At 42.9% G+C, this 19,770-nt stretch overlaps 1 protein-coding gene across 1 annotated transcript in view; it reads left to right on the forward strand.

Moving 5' to 3' along the window:
• LOC117557817 (myocyte-specific enhancer factor 2A-like) overlaps positions 1 to 18,563 on the forward strand; it is a 66,635-nt gene extending 48,072 nt beyond the window's left edge. The window contains 8 exon segments of the mRNA XM_034233762.1: positions 6,059 to 6,193; positions 8,270 to 8,495; positions 9,080 to 9,112; positions 9,941 to 10,080; positions 15,234 to 15,345; positions 15,500 to 15,602; positions 16,805 to 17,009; positions 17,011 to 18,563. Coding sequence (XP_034089653.1) covers positions 6,059 to 6,193; positions 8,270 to 8,495; positions 9,080 to 9,112; positions 9,941 to 10,080; positions 15,234 to 15,345; positions 15,500 to 15,602; positions 16,805 to 17,009; positions 17,011 to 17,127 — 1,071 coding nt within the window. The 3' untranslated portion in view covers positions 17,128 to 18,563.
• Positions 18,564 to 19,770: the final 1,207 nt, after the last annotated feature.

Genomic DNA, 19,770 nt, shown 5'->3' on the forward strand with positions numbered 1-19,770 from the left:
GGTTTCAAGTTCCAGATGGTCTTATATACTGAGAGGTTTCAGTTACATATGCCATTTTACAAAAGTGTTTGCATATATCTGGTGGTTTGTGTGTCCATGGCTTATCTCAGACCATCCTGAACCAACCTGCCTCGTATTCTTTGTGCACATTATTGACTGTGTGTTGCGGTGATTCACATTGTGTTATTGACTGCTGACTTCTCACTTTTCGTCACGGGCAGGTCAGCAAGTGTTTAACAATGCTGTAATAGCAAAACACATTTCCGGTAAGCCTTACCTTGTCTGTCAGGCAACACTTAAACAAACCTTTGTCGTAGCTCAAACTGACATCGATAAAAAAGAATTGGAAAGCATTTGTAGATACATTTCATACCCAATTACGATCCACTAAAGTAAGGCATAATACAAGATGAATAAATGTTCTGGTAAATTCGGCACCATCTGATTTTAAGATCCGGTTCTTCTCACATTGTTTTCGCCTCTCTGCAGCGCTGTGGATATTTGTCCCAGCTGTGCTGCTGACAGTAAGTCGATCCTCTACAGATTTGGTTGTGCTAATGAATCTCATCTGACGGCTATATCTCTGTGGTGTTAGGGACGCATCAGCAGCCAGTGTATTTGCCTCATATTTCCCTGTCTCTCCACCCTACTACACCACTATAAACAGCCAACCAAACCCACAGTTGTTTCAGGCTGGCTGTAAAAAATATCTGCTTACTCTGGTGTTAAAGAGGCGGCTAGATGAGCAGGTCTGTGATATGGAGCAGCTTCTCTAGGGGAACACTTCTGTTATCACTCCTCAGACCAGCTTTGTGTCTGCTTCAGAGCTCATCAAGGCAAACAAACTGTCAGACACTCCAGGGAAGAAGAATATATGCTCTGTATACGCAGATTGTATTTGGCATTTTTAAAGAAGACACCAATTGTATATTGAATTTGTAAGTTTAGGCTATTATTATTATTATTATTATTGTCATGATGGCCTGAGATCAGTAACTCACAGAGAAAAATCAATAAGGGCTCCAGTGTCTTGCTTAGGAGCATTTATCCATTTGACCTTATTCAAATCGTTCTTATTGAGTGTCACATCCTCTGTAGATCAACATCTCTATTTTAGTGTGATTGTGCAGAAAGTAGAGAGGAGATTAGTTCCTCATTGCAGAAATGGTAAGAAGGCCTACATAAAAAAAGGTTCCCTAATATTATAGACACACACACACACACACACACACACACACACACACACACACACACACACACACACATACCATGTATACATTACTTCAGGGGACATTACATTGACTTACATGCATTTCCTGGAGACTTATCCTAACCTTAACCATAAACTACACATGCCTAACCCTAACAAAGTCTTCACCCTAACATTAATGATTCGCCTTATGGGGACCTCCATTTTGTCCCCGTAAGGGAAGCCAGTCCACACACGTGACTGTGTAAACAGATGTAGGTCCCCACAAGGATAGTAATGCTAGGCCACACACACACACACACACACACACACACACACATACACACACACATATTATAGACCCTTTATATTTTCAGAAATAGGATAGTCAGTCCTTCACTGAATAAGTTAAAATAGTAAATACTCCATTACACGTCAAAGTCCTTAATTAAACATGTTACTAAGGTAGAAGTACAGTATACAAGGGTTACAGTACAAATATTATCAGCAAAATGTAATTCAAATATCAAAAGTACACTGTAGGCAGAAAGCCTCTTTCAAGGTATTATAGTGTTAAAGAATTCATGTCATGTGATATCATTTTTTATGTTGAAGTTTGTCATTCTTGAGGCAATTATAGCTTGTTTAAGCTTAAACACTGTTTATCAATCAATCAATTATTCAATCAATCAAAATACTTTATTAATGCTAGGGGAAAATAATATGTTGCCACAGTTGCACCATATACGAATGAAATAAATCATCCATCCATCCATCCATCCATCCATCTTCTCCCGCTTATCCGTGGTCGGGTCGCGGGGGTAGCAGTTCCAGCAGAGAGCCCCAAACTTTCTTTTCCCTGGCGACATCAACCAGCTCTGACTGGGGGATCCCAAGGCGCTCCCAGGCCAGCGAAGAGATATAATCCCTCCACCTGGTCCTAGGTCTACCCCTTGGTCTCTTCCCAGCTGGACGTGCCTGGAACACCTCCCTAGGGAGGCGCCCAGGTGGCATCCTAACTAGGTGCCCGAACCACCTCAACTGGCTCCTTTCGACGCGAAGGAGGAGCGGCTCAACTCCGAGTCCCTCCCTGATGACCGAACTTCTCACCTTATCCCTAAGGGAGACACCAGCCACCCTGCGGAGAAAACCCATCTCGGCCGCTTGTATCCGCGATCTCGTTCTTTCGGTCATGACCCATCCTTCATGACCATAGGTGAGGGTAGGAACAAAAATGGCCCGGTAGACAGAGAGCTTTGCCTTCTGGCTCAGCTCCCTTTTCGTCACAACGGTGCGGTAAAGCGACTGCAGTACCGCTCCCGCTGCTCCGATTCTCCGGCCCATCTCACGCTCCATTGTTCCCTCACTCGAGAACAAGACCCAGAGATACTTGAACTCCTTCACTTGGGGTAAGGACTCATTCCCTACTTGAAGTGGACAGTCCATCGGTTTCCTGCTGAGAACCATGGCCTCAGATTTGGAGGTGCTGATCCTCATCCCAGCCGCTTCACACTCGGTTGCGAACCGATCCAGTGAGTGCTGAAGGTCGCAGACCGATGAAGCCATTAGAACCACATCATCTGCAAAAAGCAGTGGTGCAATCCTTAATCCACCGAACTGCAGACCCCCTCGCCCATGACTACGCCTCGAAATCCGATCCATGTATATTACAAACAGGATTGGTGACAAAGCGCAGCCCTGGCGGAGGCCAACCCTCACCGGAAATGGGCCCGACTTACTGCCGAGGACCCGGACACAGCTCTCGCTTTGGGAGTACAGAGATTGGATGGCCCTAAGTAGAGACCCCCTCACCCCATACTCCCGCAGCACCTCCCACAGTAACTCCCTGGGAACTCGGTCATACGCCTTCTCCAAGTCTACAAAACATATGTAGACCGGATAAGCGTACTCCCAGGCTCCAGGATCCTTGCGAGAGTAAAAAGCTGATCCGTCGTTCCACGACCAGGACGGAATCCGCATTGTTCCTCCTCAATCTGAGGTTCGACAATCGGCCTGACCCTCCTTTCGAGTACCTTAGAGTAAACTTTCCCGGGGAGGCTGAGTAGTGTGATGCCTCTGTAATTAGCACACACCCTCTGATCCCCCTTTTTAAAAAGGGGAACCACCACCCCGGTCTGCCACTCCTTCGGTACTGTTTCCGACTTCCACGCAACGTTGATGAGACGTGTCAACCATGACAGTCCCTCAACACCCAGAGCCTTCAGCATTTCCGGGCGGATCTCATCCACCCCCGGGGCTTTGCCACTGTGGAGTTGTTTGACGACCTCAGTGACCTCCCCCCGGGAGATTGGTGTTGATCCCCCGTCATACTCCAGCTCTGCCTCTAACATAGAGGGCGGAGTTGTCGGGTTCAGGAGTTCCTCAAAGTGTTCCTTCCAACGCCCTAACACTCCATCAGTTGAGGTCAACAACGTCCCATCCTTACTGTACACAGCTTGGATGGTTCCCTGCTTCCCCCTCCTGAGGTGTCGGACAGTTTTCCAGAACAACTTTGGAGCCGCCCGAAAGTCCTTCTCCATGTCTTCTCCGAACTTCTCCCACACCCGCTGCTTTGCCTCGACCACGGATGAGGCTGCTGCCCTTCGGGCCTGTCGGTACCTTGCAACTGCCTCGGGAGTCCCCCGGGATAACAAATCCCTGAAGGCCTCCTTCTTCAGTCGGACGGCTTCCCTGACCACCGGTGTCCACCAGGAGGTTCGAGGGTTACCGCCCCTTGAGGCACCTAGGACCTTGAGACCACAGCTCCCCGCCGCGGCTTCGGCAATAGAGGCTTTGAACACCGACCACTCTGGTTCAATGTCCCCAACCTCCACAGGAATGCCCGAAAAGCTCCGCCGGAGGTGTGAGTTGAAGGCCTCCTGAACTTGGGCCTCCTCCAGACGTTCCCAGTTCACCCGAACTACACGTTTGGGCTTACCAGGTCTATCCAGAGGCTTCCCCCGCCACTCGACCCAACTCACCACCAGATGGTGATCAGTTGACAACTCCGCCCCTCTCTTTACCCGAGTGTCCAAAACATACGGCCTCGGGTCCGATGATACGATAACGAAATCGATCATGGACCTTCTGCCTAGGGTGCTCTGGTACCACGTACACTTATGAGCATCCTTATGTTCGAACATGGTGTTTGTTATGGCCAATCCATGACTAGCACAGAATTCCAGTAACAAACCACCACTCCGGTTCAGATCAGGGGGGCCGTTCCTCCCAATCACGCCCCTCCAAGTGTCTCCATCATTGCCCACATGTGCGTTGAAGTCTCCCAGCAAGATTAAAGAGTCCCCTTCAGGAGCCCCATACAGGACTCTTTCCAGGGTCTCCAAGAAGGCCGTATACTCTGAACTGCTGTTGGGTGCATAAGCACACACAACAGTCAGAGTTTTCCCCCCCATAACCCGCAGGCGTAGGGAGGCGACCCTCTCGTCCACTGGGGTAAACTCCAACAACGAAGCACCTAACCGGGGACTTGTGAGTATCCCCACACCCGCCCGGCGCCTCACACCTTGAGCAACTCTGGAGAAGAATAGAGTCCAACCCCTATCCAGAAGTAAGGTTCCAGAGCCGACGCTGTGCGTAGAGGTGAGCCCAATCAGATCCAACTGGTAACGCTCCACCTCCCGCACAAGCTCCAGCTCCTTCCCCCCCAGAGAGGTGACGTTCCACGTCCCCAAAGCCAGCTTCTGTCGCCCGGGTCTGGTCCGTCAATAAATAAAATAAATCATATTAATATAAACATAAGTTGAAGTGAAAATGTGCAGCTAAAGTCCATGTAGCCACAGAGTCTTTGGACATATGAACAACTATGCTTTTAGATAATTGCTAAAGTCAGTGTGCTAACATGCTCACAACTACTTTTTTATATGAGTTGATAGTTAATTCAAGTTGCTAGTATGAAATGTTTAAATGTGATTCCAAGGTGATTAAAGCATTAGAGGCTTCTTTCCCAAAGGGTGAAAAGGTTCCTTCTTCTGGACTGTATTTAGAATCACAGTAAAGAAACTTCATTTGAAGACATTCAGAAATACTAATTTGGCCTCAGTGTTTGGGAAGTAAACTTGACTGTAACCTCGAGAGGTTCAGGTCTGGTTTCTAATTGTGTCAGTGGTTGGTTGTCCTTCCTGCTCTTTAACCACATGTTAGATAGGAGCAACCTGAACCGTATATCCTGTGTTCTGCACTATCTCTGCTTTAGACTTAAACACATGTTTTTGTTTTGTGATGCTGAATAACAAAATAAATGTTAAGTATAAACTGATCAGCTTGTCTATTTGATTACCTTTGTGTTTATCTGTTTGAGTTCTGTGAAAGAGAAACACTTAACTCATGGTTTGTAATATTTGAAACATCTTTGTCTGTAATGCAGGACTTTTCCACCAGGAAGAATTCAACTAAATATGTAAATAATTCTTAACAAACTCTGCTCTCAGTAGTCAGCTCACCACTCTCTCTGTGGAAAATGTGGCTTTAAATGAATTTATTACATGGCTTAGTTGAATACTCTATTCTGATTGGTCAATTCAGAACACGTGACATGTTGTTAATCCAGAACAGACAGGCCGCTGTCAAGCACTTGTTGACCGTTGTTAAGGACGCTCACATCTGCACAAAGAAGTCTGTTCGATTTAACTGTATACAGTTTGGCTGAAAAGCAAACTGCATGCAGCTTCGGGTCGGGATCCTGATCTGCCTGTCGGGTGTTCTTTTACCCATAATGACCGCCTCGCTGCACATTATCCCTTACGTCAACTACGGCCACTGTAAGCTGAGCCAAAGGACTATTGATGTTAGGGCTGTTTCTCATTAAAACCATACAATAATTATGAATACATTTTTGTTTTGTCTATCCAGGCCCTGAACAAGAAGGAGCACAGAGGCTGCGACAGCCCTGACGCTGACGCCACTTACGTCCTCACGCCCCATACTGAGGAGAAGTACAAAAAGATTAATGAAGACTTTGACAACATGATGAAGTGTCATAAACTTGTAAGTTGCGCTGTGATTTATTGTGTTCATCCAGTACCACCTTGCTAAATAAAATATGTTAAAGGGATCATTTGGATTTGTTTAAGTGATGTTATATGAGTAAATGATGATTTATGTTCCCTCAGTAAGGAGAATAATCTCACAATCACTCAAACAAACGTATGTATCGTGTTGGGGGTTTTTATACCATCCACCAAATTCCTAGGCCCCTTAGACTTCAAGGATATCTTTGTTCTTAAAGGTTTAGCAAGGGTCTATTCAAAGCGTAGCACCATGGCAGGTGATTTCCATTCAAAGTATATCTCGCCCCGTCCATCTCTTACTTCATCATTTGTAATACTGCAGTAACTAACTAAAAATGGTTACAAAATTACACAAATACATAATAACACGATTCTATATAGTCAAAAACTTGAGATCCACACTTGGACTTCCAGCATCGTAGTCAAACTCTTTTGCGCACTGAAAGCTGCGCTATGACACTATCGCCTATCGTAGATCATAACAGAAACATAACCTTAGCATAGTCCATCTAAATATATATATATATATATATATATATCCCTTTAAAACAGTGGTTCCCAACCTGGGATATATATATATATATCAATATTATTTTTATTTTTTATTTTTTTACATATAATTGTAAAGCAATACATGATTGTCACTAAAAGCCTTGTCTCTACATTACAATAAAATATAAAAAATAATTGATTAATTAATTTGAATACAAATTCAAGTTAGTATTAAAGGCATAAAAAGACAGAAATGTATAATTCTTTCTTTAATAGAAATGTTTCTTCTGCCCGTAAAGTGTCCAAACCAGGCTTGTCTGGATAAGCGCATTTTTAAAAACATAGTCATTGTCCATGCCGGTTTCAGTTGGATTATTTGTCACAGTTGCTCCGATCAGATCGGTCTCCTCCATTTAGATTATTTACGACTTTTGAATCCACATAAACACATGGGCAAAATCCGGCTTACTTTGAGCATGTGTTTTAAACAGTTTAATCCCTTTGTGAATTGTTTCCACTTGCGCCGTCCTTTAATTTCTTCATACAGCGGGAATCCAAATGAATTAATCCTGAGTCCAGTAACCATCAAAGTCACTCCAATAGTGCTCCTTAATTACACTTTCATCCTCCTTTAACAAAATACATCATTCATCCAGTTTGTGACAGAAGTTGTAGCATTTTGAGACTTTGAAACTTTAATTACCGCTGTTGCGCCCCCAACCACTGCTTTAAAAGACTACCCCTTTCCCACTGGCACTAAAATCGTATTGGTTTTTCCGTTTTACATTATAATTAGCTGACACTTTTATCCAAAGCAACTTACACACACGTACGTACCGCAGACAAGACTGTGGAAGCTGTCTGAAGAGGCCCTATTGTGCTTTTTTGGTGTTTTCCCTTTCCTGAAGTATGTTATATAGGTTTTTGTGCATGTAAAGGCAAAGGCTAAAATCCCAAAGTTCCCTCCAAAGGGGACCACTCCCCCCCCCCTGCCTGAAACACCTCCATTGGACTCCTTTGTTTACTTCCGTATCATAGTGACATCACTATGTAACAATGGCACTTCAATTGGCTAATGCCCCAACACATTGTACATGGTATGCTAATCACAACACCGCCGGCCAGCTAACCAATCAGAGCAGACTGGGCTCTGGTTTCAGACAGAGGGTGAAAAGAGGTGCTGCAGCACAGGCAGTCTGAGAACAATAAAGAGCTTTCTGAACATTAAAGCATGGAGACATGTCACAGTAGAGACACAACATACACATATGAACATGGACATGAGCCTAATAGGGCCATGTTAAGTATCTTTCCCAAAGACAATTTGTTGATTGCAGGGCTGGGGTTCAAAACACTGACCCTCCAATTGGCCCATTAGTCCCCTGATCCACAGCCACTTATTCTGTGTCTACAGACCAGATTAGTCAGTTATTTATCTGATGATGATATTGTTGATCCCTTCAGTTTGGTTGCTGATAATACAAACACAGGAAATATAAACAAGTATTGTGTTTTTGTATTGATTATGTTGACATGTCTCTATTGGTCACTTCCTCTCTAGACCACCAACCTTCCACAGCAGAACTTCCTGCATGGCAGCATGGTGTACAGCCCTGGTGCAGGAGGAGGAGGAGGAGGAGGAGGGGGAGGAGGAGGAGGAGCGACCTCCCAGGCTCTCGCTGCAGCCACAGCAGCTCTGGCTGACAGTGGGATCCTCTCCTCACCTCACACACACCTCCAAAGAAACATTAACCCCTCACAGAGACCTCCCAGCAATGGAAACACAGGTGTGTGTGTGTGTGTGTGTGTGTGTGTGTGTGTGTGTGTGTGTGTGTGTGTGTGTGTGTGTGTGTGTGTGTGTGTGTGTGTGTGTGTGTGTGTGTGTGTGTGTGTGTGTGTGTGTGTGTGTGTGTGTGTGTGTGTGTGTGTGTGTGTGTGTGTGTGTGTGTGTGTGTGTGTGTGTGTGTGTGTGTGTGTGTGTGTGTGTGTGTGTGTGTGTGTGTGTGTGTGTGTGTGTGTGTGTGTGTGTGTGTGTGTGTGTGTGTGTGTGTGTGTGTGTGTGTGTGTGTGTGTGTGTGTGTGTGTGTGTGTGTGTGTGTGTGTGTGTGTGTGTGTGTGTGTCAATGGAAACAATACAAAGTTATGCACAGTAAAGTTTACTTTTCATCTGGATGGGATGTAAAATGATGGGAATACCAACAACTATGGGGAAAAAAACAGCGGGCAATACGTATTAGTTCCCAGAGAAGGGAAAAATGACACATGAATGATCACTGATGAGCACATCTGATGAAAAATCCCCACCCTGCTGTAGAAAATGAAACTCAGTCTTAAAGAGGCTAATGTCTACATGTATTGATGTGCTCCTCAGGTGATATGGCTCTACAAAATGGATCTGGGTCTGGTATGTATTTCACAGGAGTGATCCAAACACACACAATGACAACACTTTACCCATAAGCCTCACAGTCACCTACACGAGTACATATAGCTGTAGATCAACTCATTTTACACCAAGGAAGTACATTTTCTACTACTACCTCAAAGGATGTCATCCCGAAAGTTTAGTTAATTATTCTTTACATTTGAAGTCTCCCTGTAAAAGACTCAACCGTTTTGTCCTCTCCTCTCCCATCCTCTCAACATACCCTCGCCACTTTGTGTACCCAGCATCCTTCGTGATCAGACTTTACCTGCTGTAGAGTGCTACAGTTGTGACGTATTTCTGTGGGCCAACCCAGAAGTGAGAATCTCAAGGGAACTAAAATCAATAGGATTTGTCAATTGGATTTGGGATTATTGCAGGAAATAAGTTCTGTGGCAAACAAACACTATTTTGATCCTGGTTTATGTCATCTGTGTTTCTCTATAATGTTTTGATCGTCAGCCCTGGTCACAAACTGTCCTCTCTGCAAACTGTCCTGCCTGTGGTGTACTGCTCTCCCTCCCAGAACAGCATGTCTCATAAGCACACTGCCATTATGTAATGTCAAGAGCAAGACAATATCAATTATTCAATATTATCTACTGTATAATATATAGCTGTACTTTCTCCATTCAGAGCATAGTGGAAGACAGGTTTATTTAATGGATCTAACACGTGGGACTGTAACCTCCCCCTGGTTTTGAAAACAACATTTAGTTGCATTGTGCTTTTATACTAAGGCTCTGAAAATCAAACCAATATCCTTACCATCACTTCCTAAATGTCTTTCTCCATTTCTGTGTTCAGTAAACGGTTTTGTGGGCTCCCCTGGTGGAGGCAGCTTGGGGAAGATCCTACCACCCAAATCTCCTCCTCTTCCACACAATAGCTGCAAAACGGACCTCCGAGTGGTCGTCCCTCAGTCCAAAGGAATGATGCACACACTCGTAAGTCTGACAAATATGCCTTTTTGAAGCTGTTTGATAAAAAATAAAAAAGCTGCATTATTTTGTTAGTGGTCACTAGGGGGCAGCCATAAAACCAAACTGACAGATGGACACCGCCCCCTTTAAAGGGGCCTATTATGCTCATTTTCAGGTTCATATTTGTATTTTGTGTCTCTACTGTGACATGTCTCCATGCTCTAATGTTCAAAAAGCTCTTTATTTTTCTCATACTGCCTGTGCTGCAGCACCTCTTTTCACCCTCTGTCTGAAACCAGATTGCTCTGATTGGTTAGCTGGTTAGGTTAGGTTAGCTCTGTTGTTATTAGTCAATCGCTTAGAGATGTCCTGCTCCTTAGCCAATCATGTACAATGTGTTGGAGCACTAGCCAATAGAAGTAGTCTCTCAAAAAGTGCACGCTACAAGAGGTTTTGGTCATTCGATGCAGGAAATCTCTCTGCCTCAGTCTTCTTTCTTCCTTCACATCCAGCAGCTGAGGTTATCCCAATTATTGATTTGCCCTTAACTCCCGTGCTGTTGCCCTGCCCTCCCAGACTATACTCAAACATGATGTAACAATCAGCAAACAAGGGAACGTAGATTGATTTGTAATGAAGGCATAAACAATAACATGCTAAAATGTCCACAAAACAGAAGAGGGTGACGGCTGTACAGATGTCACAGTAATGTGTATGCGACCTTGTTGAAGTCATTACCGTGTTAGCTCAAACTTTAGTTCTCTACTATGGTATTTATTATCTAGGGACAGGAGTGTGTGTGTGTGTGTGTGTGTGTGTGTGTGTGTGTGTGTGTGTGTGTGTGTGTGTGTGTGTGTGTGTGTGTGTGTGTGTGTGTGTGTGTGTGTGTGTGTGTGTGTGTGTGTGTGTGTGTGTGTGTGTGTGTGTGTGTGTGTGTGTGTGTGTGTGTGTGTGTGTGTGTGTGTGTGTGTGTGGTGTGTGTGTGTGTGTGTGTGTGTGTGTGTGTGTGTGTGTGTGTGTGTGTGTGTGTGTGTGTGTGTGTGTGTGTGTGTGTGTGTGTGTGTGTGTGTGTGTGTCATTCAGAGTGAAGTCATTGCAGACATTATCAGTTCGGAGCGGCTACAGCCCAGAGAGAAACAACACACACTTGTAATGACTGTTAGAAATATGTAGTAAAAGTTTAAAGAGCAGCTTTACCAGCGGGGCTTAGAGTGTGCCAAACCAATGTATCTTAATGTCTGACTGTGAGTAATCAGGAATGAATTGCCCACTAGTATTTAGTGTGTTTTTAATGAATTGTTAGAGCACTCCATCAAGTGAATTCCCACAGAGGTTGAAGCAGGACCTGATTACATTCCCTAATGAGACCGCTACCAGTTCCAATGCAAAATGCTTTGTCACGTAAAATAGCTCAAATGTTTATAATGAACTATTAATTGCTTTATTGATATTTGACACCTCCATTTGACTCCTTTGAAGACGAAGGCGAACAAATATATATTAACATTATTAGCACAGAACAACGCATGGATGACAAAAACAGTGAATACAGGAAATCAAAATGTTGTTTATATTGATAACAAAATGTGTTTTTTTTAATTAAAAATAAATAAACAAATACATAATAATTATCAATATTATTATTATTATTGTACATGTTATTATTTTAGATTTCTGACTTTTTTTGCCTCATCTCTATAAACATGGTGTATTATTATTATTTAATAGGACTAAGTCATTAAGGGGATCAAATAGCATTTTAGCAAAGAAACTAGGCCCTGTATTTTTTGTAATAATCATCATCATCATCATCTTTTATTTAAAGAGACTCTTGGTCCATTATTACAAAAAACATACAACACTCAAATATAAATTAAAAAAGGCAGTTATACCAATGTTTCCACAGAGGTGACTGGTATCGTACAGCACTGAAACACGGATTTGAAAGCAGCATAATGACAGAGTTATGAGAAACATTCAATCGACAGATGAATTTGTACATCAGATTTCTCAAGAGAGCATGGAACGTGTTGACTCGTGCGTTACAGAACATTTCACTTGCACTGCACCACCTTGGTTTTCTAAGCAGTATACGCAAACAGTCATTATATGCAACCTGGAGCTTCTTGAGGCTCGCCTTATTATACTTGACCCACAAGGGGGCAGTATAGAGAGGAGTGCAATAAGCTCTAAAGAGGTTCACCTTAACCTTATCTGAACACCAAGAGAGTTTTCTAGCCAACATGTTGGCTTGCATATATAAGACACGCCGCTGTCTATACATGTCATCATCATCAGCCATTTCATCTGTGATGATGTGTCCCAGATACTTAGTGTCACAGCAAACAGACAGCACCTGTCCTGACAGGTAGAATGTTGGAAAACAAAGGTTCTTATCCCCTTTTACTCTGCAGATCATTACAGCGCTCTTCTTAGCATTGTATTTAACATCAAATTTGACTCCGTAATCAGAACAAACATTTAGCAACTGTTGAAATCCAGCACTGCTAGGAGAAACAATAGCCAGATCATCGGCATACATAAGATGGTTTACAATCACATTACCAATCACACACCCTGTTTTACAGACACTTAAATCATCTGATAGATCATTCATATAGATATTAAAAAGGCATGGTGAGAGGAGCCCCCCCCTGGCGGACTCCATTACCAACACCAAATGGCGCAGAGACTGCATTCCCCCATTTGATCCGCATGCTCTGGTTGGCATACCAATAAGCCAGGATCCTAATTATACTGTTAGGCACACCCCTTTGTCTCAATTTTAAAAACAGTTTATGGTGGTTAACTCGGTCAAAAGCCTTAGAGGCATCAATGAACCAATCAGAACAGTGGAATTCTGTCTTCTATATGTTTCTACCATTTCCTTCAAAGCATAGATGCATAGCTCAGTACCATGCTTAGCCTTGAAGCCAAACTGGTTATCTGAGGTACATAAATAGGAACATAGTCTATCTAACAAAATTATTTCCAAGACTTTGGATAACACACTGGCTAGAGCAATTGGTCTATAGTTATCCAAGCTCCCTACCTTGCCCGCTTTGTCCTTAATGACAGGGACCAAAGTAACAGTCAACATGGGTGACCCTAACCCAAATGGCAAGAAGAACTGCAACCTTCGGGCTTGCCAGTTTAAGGTGCTCTGCAGTGATTCGGTCAGAGCCGCATGTTATCAGCTAGCTGTGCAATTGCTCGATAAACCTCTTTAGCTGTGATTCCCACTGTGTCACTCTTCACAACATTACCAACTTTGTAGGGGTCACTTTTAACACAATTAAGTATATTAGAGTAATGTTGCCTCCACAACTCAGCTATGTTATATGGTACACGGTAATGACGTACTGGCCCTGTTCAGAGCTCTCACCTCCTTCCAGAAGCCAGTCACATCATTATGAAGCAGCTTTTCAGCCATAGAGTCCGCTCTCAATGTTTCTGTGTTTGTTGACATAACGAACTGCATATTTATATCTAGCATTTGTACGCTTTTTGAGATCCAGGACAGGCCCCTCTCTGGGCCTTCCTGCCTGGACCCAGGCCCCAAAAGCATTCTTGGCTTCAGCATATTGATCAGCCACATGTTTATTCCACCCTGGCTTGACGTTGTGTCTCTTCCTAGAGTAGGTACAGCACGGTCTACTGGCCTCCCATACAGCTCCCACAATACAATCATACATGTTACAGAGGTCTTCACGGTGAGAGTTTTCATTACAACCCACATCAACACACAGAGTTGCCACTTTGGGTAGATATACATCACTCAATAGGACATCAGTTCTCCCATAGTACAATAGCCTATCCTCATTTGTGAGCTTGGACCAATCCACTTTAGTGTTACAGGCATTTTTAACCTCCTGAGACATCTCAGGGAGACTATCACAATCTAGTGACATTATAAAAGGAATGTGATCTGACATTGATGCCTCATACACAATCTCAATTGATCTTACAGTGTCATGGGCATTAGCAGTGCTTATGCAATGGTCAAGCCATGAAGTTGTATGCCAGGCCTCGCTTATATATGAATAGCTATCTGTAGGCAGAAGTATTTGGCTTGATAATATAAGATTGTTATCATCACAAAACTGTAGCATATGCTTAGCAAACAAGGACCTTTTGTCTGATATGTCAGCATTCATATCACCCACTACAAAAACACTGGTGGAATGATTATCAGCAATAAAAGAATGTATAAAAGCAAGTCTGTTCAGGTATTCATCTTCATTATGCTGTGACTCATATGGTGTATATACATTGAGAATGCTAAACTCCTTGTTATTCATTTTGATCTGTACAGCAATACACCAGTCAACTTCAAGCCTGATGACATTAATGACAGCGTCCAGCTTTTTGTGCCACAGGATAGCCACGCCCCCTGCTATCCTTCCTCTCACTATTCCCAGAGATAGGTCCGTAGTGGACTCACCAGCCCCGTGAAAATTGTCATTAAGAGAGTTCAACTTTCCCAAGTCCTGCTTTGGTAAGAAAGTTTCTTGCAAGCATAAAATGTCACATTTGTGTAGCAAGTTGTCCACCACTACACGTCGGATCCTATCAGCAGCGCTGTTGCCCAGGCGCAGCCCGCGACAGTTAAATGATCCAACCCGCATAACGTTTAGCTAAGCAGCTCAGCCGTAGCCCCATTCAGTACCCTCGCACCAGCAAAAGGTCTAGCTCTGCTAGCCCCTATCACCTCCGCTTTACGTGGTTCATAGTATCTTCTCACAACTGAGCCTTCAGGCCAGAGTTCTGGGTTAAACATCTCCGCAACTTCATTGCACTCAGCACACACTTTAAACGAGCTATATCTGCTGCTTGCAGTGTCAATACGGTGACAGTTAACATCACGGCCGAGTTGTTCAGTTAGATATTCGGACGGTGTCTCAGCATCAATAATGACTAGCCTTGATGGGTTAGCAAAGTTTAAAAATGAGGTGAAGAAACTGGCAGGTTGGTAAATGTTTGTTTGACTTTTAGTAATGAAAAACATTCAGCATCCATCGCAAACCTGTGTTCTGTCCAACGTATGAAAATACAGTTTTACTGCCACCATGTGGTTGAAATGGGGCATCGCAAGCCGTGTCCAGCTGCATCCTTTGAACCACTACACAGGATAAATGCAATAAATGAATAAACATGTGGGTTTTCTGTATTTCCAGGGTACCCAGAGGCTGAGTGGCAGTCTGTCCACCCCGGTGGTCTCCATCTCCACACCCAGTCTGTCCCACCAGAGTCTGGTCTACTCCAGCATCGGCTCTCCGTACAACAACGGTACCTGATGATGATTATTGTATTAGTGCTGTATTGCATTAACAGCACAAATACAATGTCTGATACTAAGACTGATACTGAAGCTGTATTAATAAAGATTGACTGGATGTACCGCTGTGTGTGCTATCTATCTTACGTGAGGTCTCTCTGTCAGATTACTCTCTGAACAGTCCCGAGCTGTCGGGCTACTCCCCCACTGCAGGACTCTCTTTGGGCTCCTTGACGGCGTGGCAGCAGCACCAGCTGAGCTCACTGGGGTAAGAAATCTCTCTCTATTAGTATCAGTTGGCATAGTTTATTTACACTAAGACATAAACAGTGTACTGAACACACAGATGTACAGGAGGTGACAAAGATGTGAAGTGGCTCAGGAATGGAGAGAGAGGACCACTAAATTGTCTAATCGTTGTAATGAAGCTATTAATACTCACTTTAAAGACGTATGGTCACGCCAGATGACGAATCCTGAAGGTATTGAATCGAGCAAGGATGTGTTTTCATTCTTATGAGATCAACTTTCAAAAGGTACAAATATATTTGTTAGATTGAATGTAATCTAGTGTTAGGCGCTCTGAATGCAAATGAATGTAATCCTGAAATTATATTATTATTATACATTAAAATATTAGATTAGTATTTGCTAAAAAATAAAATGTTCAAAGCATTTTATTTATGTATTGTTTGTGGTATATGAAGAGATTAGGGGTGATTATAACCAATGTCTATATACTTAATATATAACAATATTTTGTATTGTCATAATAGATAATACTTTATAAGCTCATTTTATAAGATATTAGTACTTTCAACTCAATATATTTAGTAAAAGTACATATATTTATACATTTACAAATATGATAATCTGAATAATTCATCTGTTTCTTCAACACAGATGTCACCTTCATATGTAAATGTTAAATAAGACCAATCAGTTATATATTCCAGATTTTGTATTAGTTTGCCAAGAAAGATGTATGCGGCGGGTGGGGATTCTCATTCTTATTTTTTTTATATAAATAGTAACATATTTAGTTTGACCTCTTTTATTGTAGTGAAATGGAATGGGTTGTATGTAAATTACCCCAGATGTGTAGTTAAAGGGAGATTTTGGCCTTTTGACGTGCGTTTGAGGCACTTGACCATACTGTAGGTTGTGTGATTATGACAGTTGATTGTGGTTAACATGCCCCTTATTTGGAGAGCCAGACAGAGTAACAGCACAAAAGTTAACCATGTACTGCTGTTGACGGGGGCAGCTACAAATTGTATTATTGCCCCTTTAAAATTCATTATCGGTTCAAGTATTGGCTATATTTCCAAAACGTTACCCTTCTGTTAAACTGCCACAGGACAACAGTGTGAGCCAACCTTTCCTTTAGTCAGTTTCTCCACTAGGTGTCGCCATCACTCCACAGTCATAGCCTTCAAACATCCTCTTCCTCTCTCCCTCCGTATACAGGTCTGGGAGCTCCAGTCTCTCCATCAACACCGACCACGACATCAACATCAAAGCTGAACCGACCTCCCCGCCCCGCAACCACCTCAGCCAATCAGGGTACATGACCCAGGCTCACGGCCCTCCTCATCCTCACGCCTCCAGCAGAGCAGAGATGGGGAGGTCTCCCGCGGACAGCATCAGCTCCTCCTGCAGCTCCCACGAGGGCGGAGGGCAGCGACCGGGAGGAGCAGCAGAGGCGGGACTTCCTCCCTGTGAACCGCTCAGAGGGCATGGAGGGTCCAGCGATGGTCAAACGAATGCGAATGGACAGCTGGGTGACATAAAGCCTGCAGTCACATGATGTCACAACAGCAGGGCGAACACAGGAAGGACACTGTTATGCAAATGTATTTTATTGATGTGTTCTGTTGTGTTATTAAGTTTTCATTTATTTTGTGGTCAGATTTTCAAAAGTCAGTCTGCGTATTCTGGATCCGTCCAAATTCTCTCATCAACTTTCAGAGAATGTTAAAAGGAAAACTTCACCAACCAAAGGTCATATGTACATCAAATCCTCACTCCGTGTCACTTTGGATTCTTGAAGAACAATGCGTTGTCCTTGCATGCCTCAACATCGAATCAAGAATATAAGAAGAAATAATAACCAACATCTAATTCTTTTTTACATTTTATGCATTAACAATCACAGGCTGGTAATGCTTGGCAAGATGTTAGTAAATAGTCATTTTAAGAATCAGAATCAGTACATTTTATTTATCCTGGGGGAAAATTGACAATATTAGAATTATATAAAATAAAATAGAATAAAATATTTACTTTAACGTAAGATGTTAAAGTAAGAATGTGCAATAAAAAAATACAATAAAATACATATATTTATTTAAATTGGAGAAGTATAATGTCTAATAAACATTGAATTAAAGAAAAAATATATATTTGTATAGACATAAAATGTTCACATTGTACTACAATATATGTATTACAATATTGACACAATTGTATTAGTATTCATAATTGATCAATCCCGAACAACACACAGGTTTAGCTGCTATTAGTGTCCTACAGTCTATTGGCTGAAAGTGTATATGGAGAGTAAGGAGAATACAGTGTGTGATAGCGCGGCTCCTATTTGCATCAATTGATGATGCATGTTTTCCAATTTTTGGATGGAGAAAGGCATACGAGAAAAAAACAAACTTCAAGAAATCTCGCTAACACGGGGTAAATCCTTGATTTAGAAATTATAATTTGGGGGTTAATTATTCCCTTAAAACATATGGCATCCTCTAAAAATATAAAGAATTGAAGCGTCACAGGCTGATTATGTGGGTCCAATTGCAGAACAATCTGTCTATTTCTTATCCAGCGGTATGCAATACTGTACACAAAAAAAATCCAAAAAGGTGAGATGTATTGTTGATTTTGGTGGTAAAGCAGTGAAATGCTTCCGGATGCCTCCCACTGGGTGTCACCAGATTCATTTCTGATCTTCTCAGGGTTTGAAACATTGAACGAGTCCAACATGAAAGCAATACCACCTCCTATTTTTTACAAATAATACTTATTTATATCAGCCAAAGCAGTATGCTATTTTTATGTTGTTTATGTGAGTTTTTATATTGTGCACAGAATAAGATAATACTTCAGTCAGATTTCAAACTGAAAGCCATGGACACTTGTTCTGTATGTACTTCCAAAAAAGGTTGTAATTGTTTTGTATATACTATCTTTAATATATATCACTTTTGGTGTAACTCTATTTTGTTCATCCGTCTATTCTTTCTTCCTAGGACTTATAAGACTTCCATCACATTTGACAGAAGTATGTTTTTGTGGAGGATTTCCACATTCTATTTTTAAGAAGCCCTACTGTGTTTTGGGGTGGTCCATTACCTGTAATGTGTTATATATATTTTTGTGCATGTAAATGATCTGCAAAGGCTAAAATCCCAAATTTCCCTCCAGAGGGAGTTTCTCTCTCTCATATCCCCCCCTCTTGTAGCGTGCACAATTTGAGAAACTACTTCTATTGGCTAGTGCTCCAACACATTGTACATGATATGCTGAGGGGCGGGACATCTCTAAATGGTTGACCAATCACAACAGAGCCAGCCAGCTAACCAATCAGAGCAGACTGTGCTCTGGTTTCAGACAGAGGGTGAAAAGAGGTGCTGCAGCACAGGCAGTATGAGAAAAATAAAGAGCTTTTTTAGACATTAAAGCAGTAAACCAGTCACATTAGAGGCTCAAAATACAAATATGAACCTGAAAATGAGCATGATAGGGCCCCTTTAAACAATTGTGTTGAATCAACAATGGAAACAAATGAAGTATTTCAGAAATTGTAAAAGCTGATCCGTCGTTCCACGACCAGGACGGAATCCGAATTGTTCCTACTCAATCTGAGGTTCGACAATCGGCCTGACCCTCCTTTCGAGTACCTTAGAGTAAACTTTCCCGGGGAGGCTGAGTAGTGTGATGCCTCTGTAATTGGCACACACCCTCTGATCCCCCTTTTTGAAAAGGGGAACCACCACCCCGGTCTGCCACTCCTTGACAGTCCCTCAACACCCAGAGCCTTCACCATTTCTGGGCAGATCTCATCCACCCCCGGGGCCTTGCCACTGTGGAGTTGTTTGACGACCTCAGTGACCTCCCCCCGGGAGATTGGTGTTGATCCCCCGTCATACTCCAGCTCTGCCTCTAACATAGAGGGCGGAGTTGTCGGGTTCAGGAGTTCCTCAAAGTGTTCCTTCCAACGCCCTAACACTCCATCAGTTGAGGTCAACAACGTCCCATCCTTACTGTACCCAGCTTGGATGGTCCCCTGCTTCCCCCTCCTGAGGTGTCGGACAGTTTTCCAGAACAACTTTGGTGCCGCCCGAAAGTCCTTTTCCATGTCTTCTCCGAACTTCTCCCACACCCACTACTTTGCTTCGGCCACGGCTGAGGCTGCTGCCCTTCGG

Source organism: Gymnodraco acuticeps, unplaced genomic scaffold (assembly GCF_902827175.1).
Source record: "Gymnodraco acuticeps unplaced genomic scaffold, fGymAcu1.1, whole genome shotgun sequence".
Lineage (NCBI taxonomy): Eukaryota > Metazoa > Chordata > Actinopteri > Perciformes > Bathydraconidae > Gymnodraco > Gymnodraco acuticeps.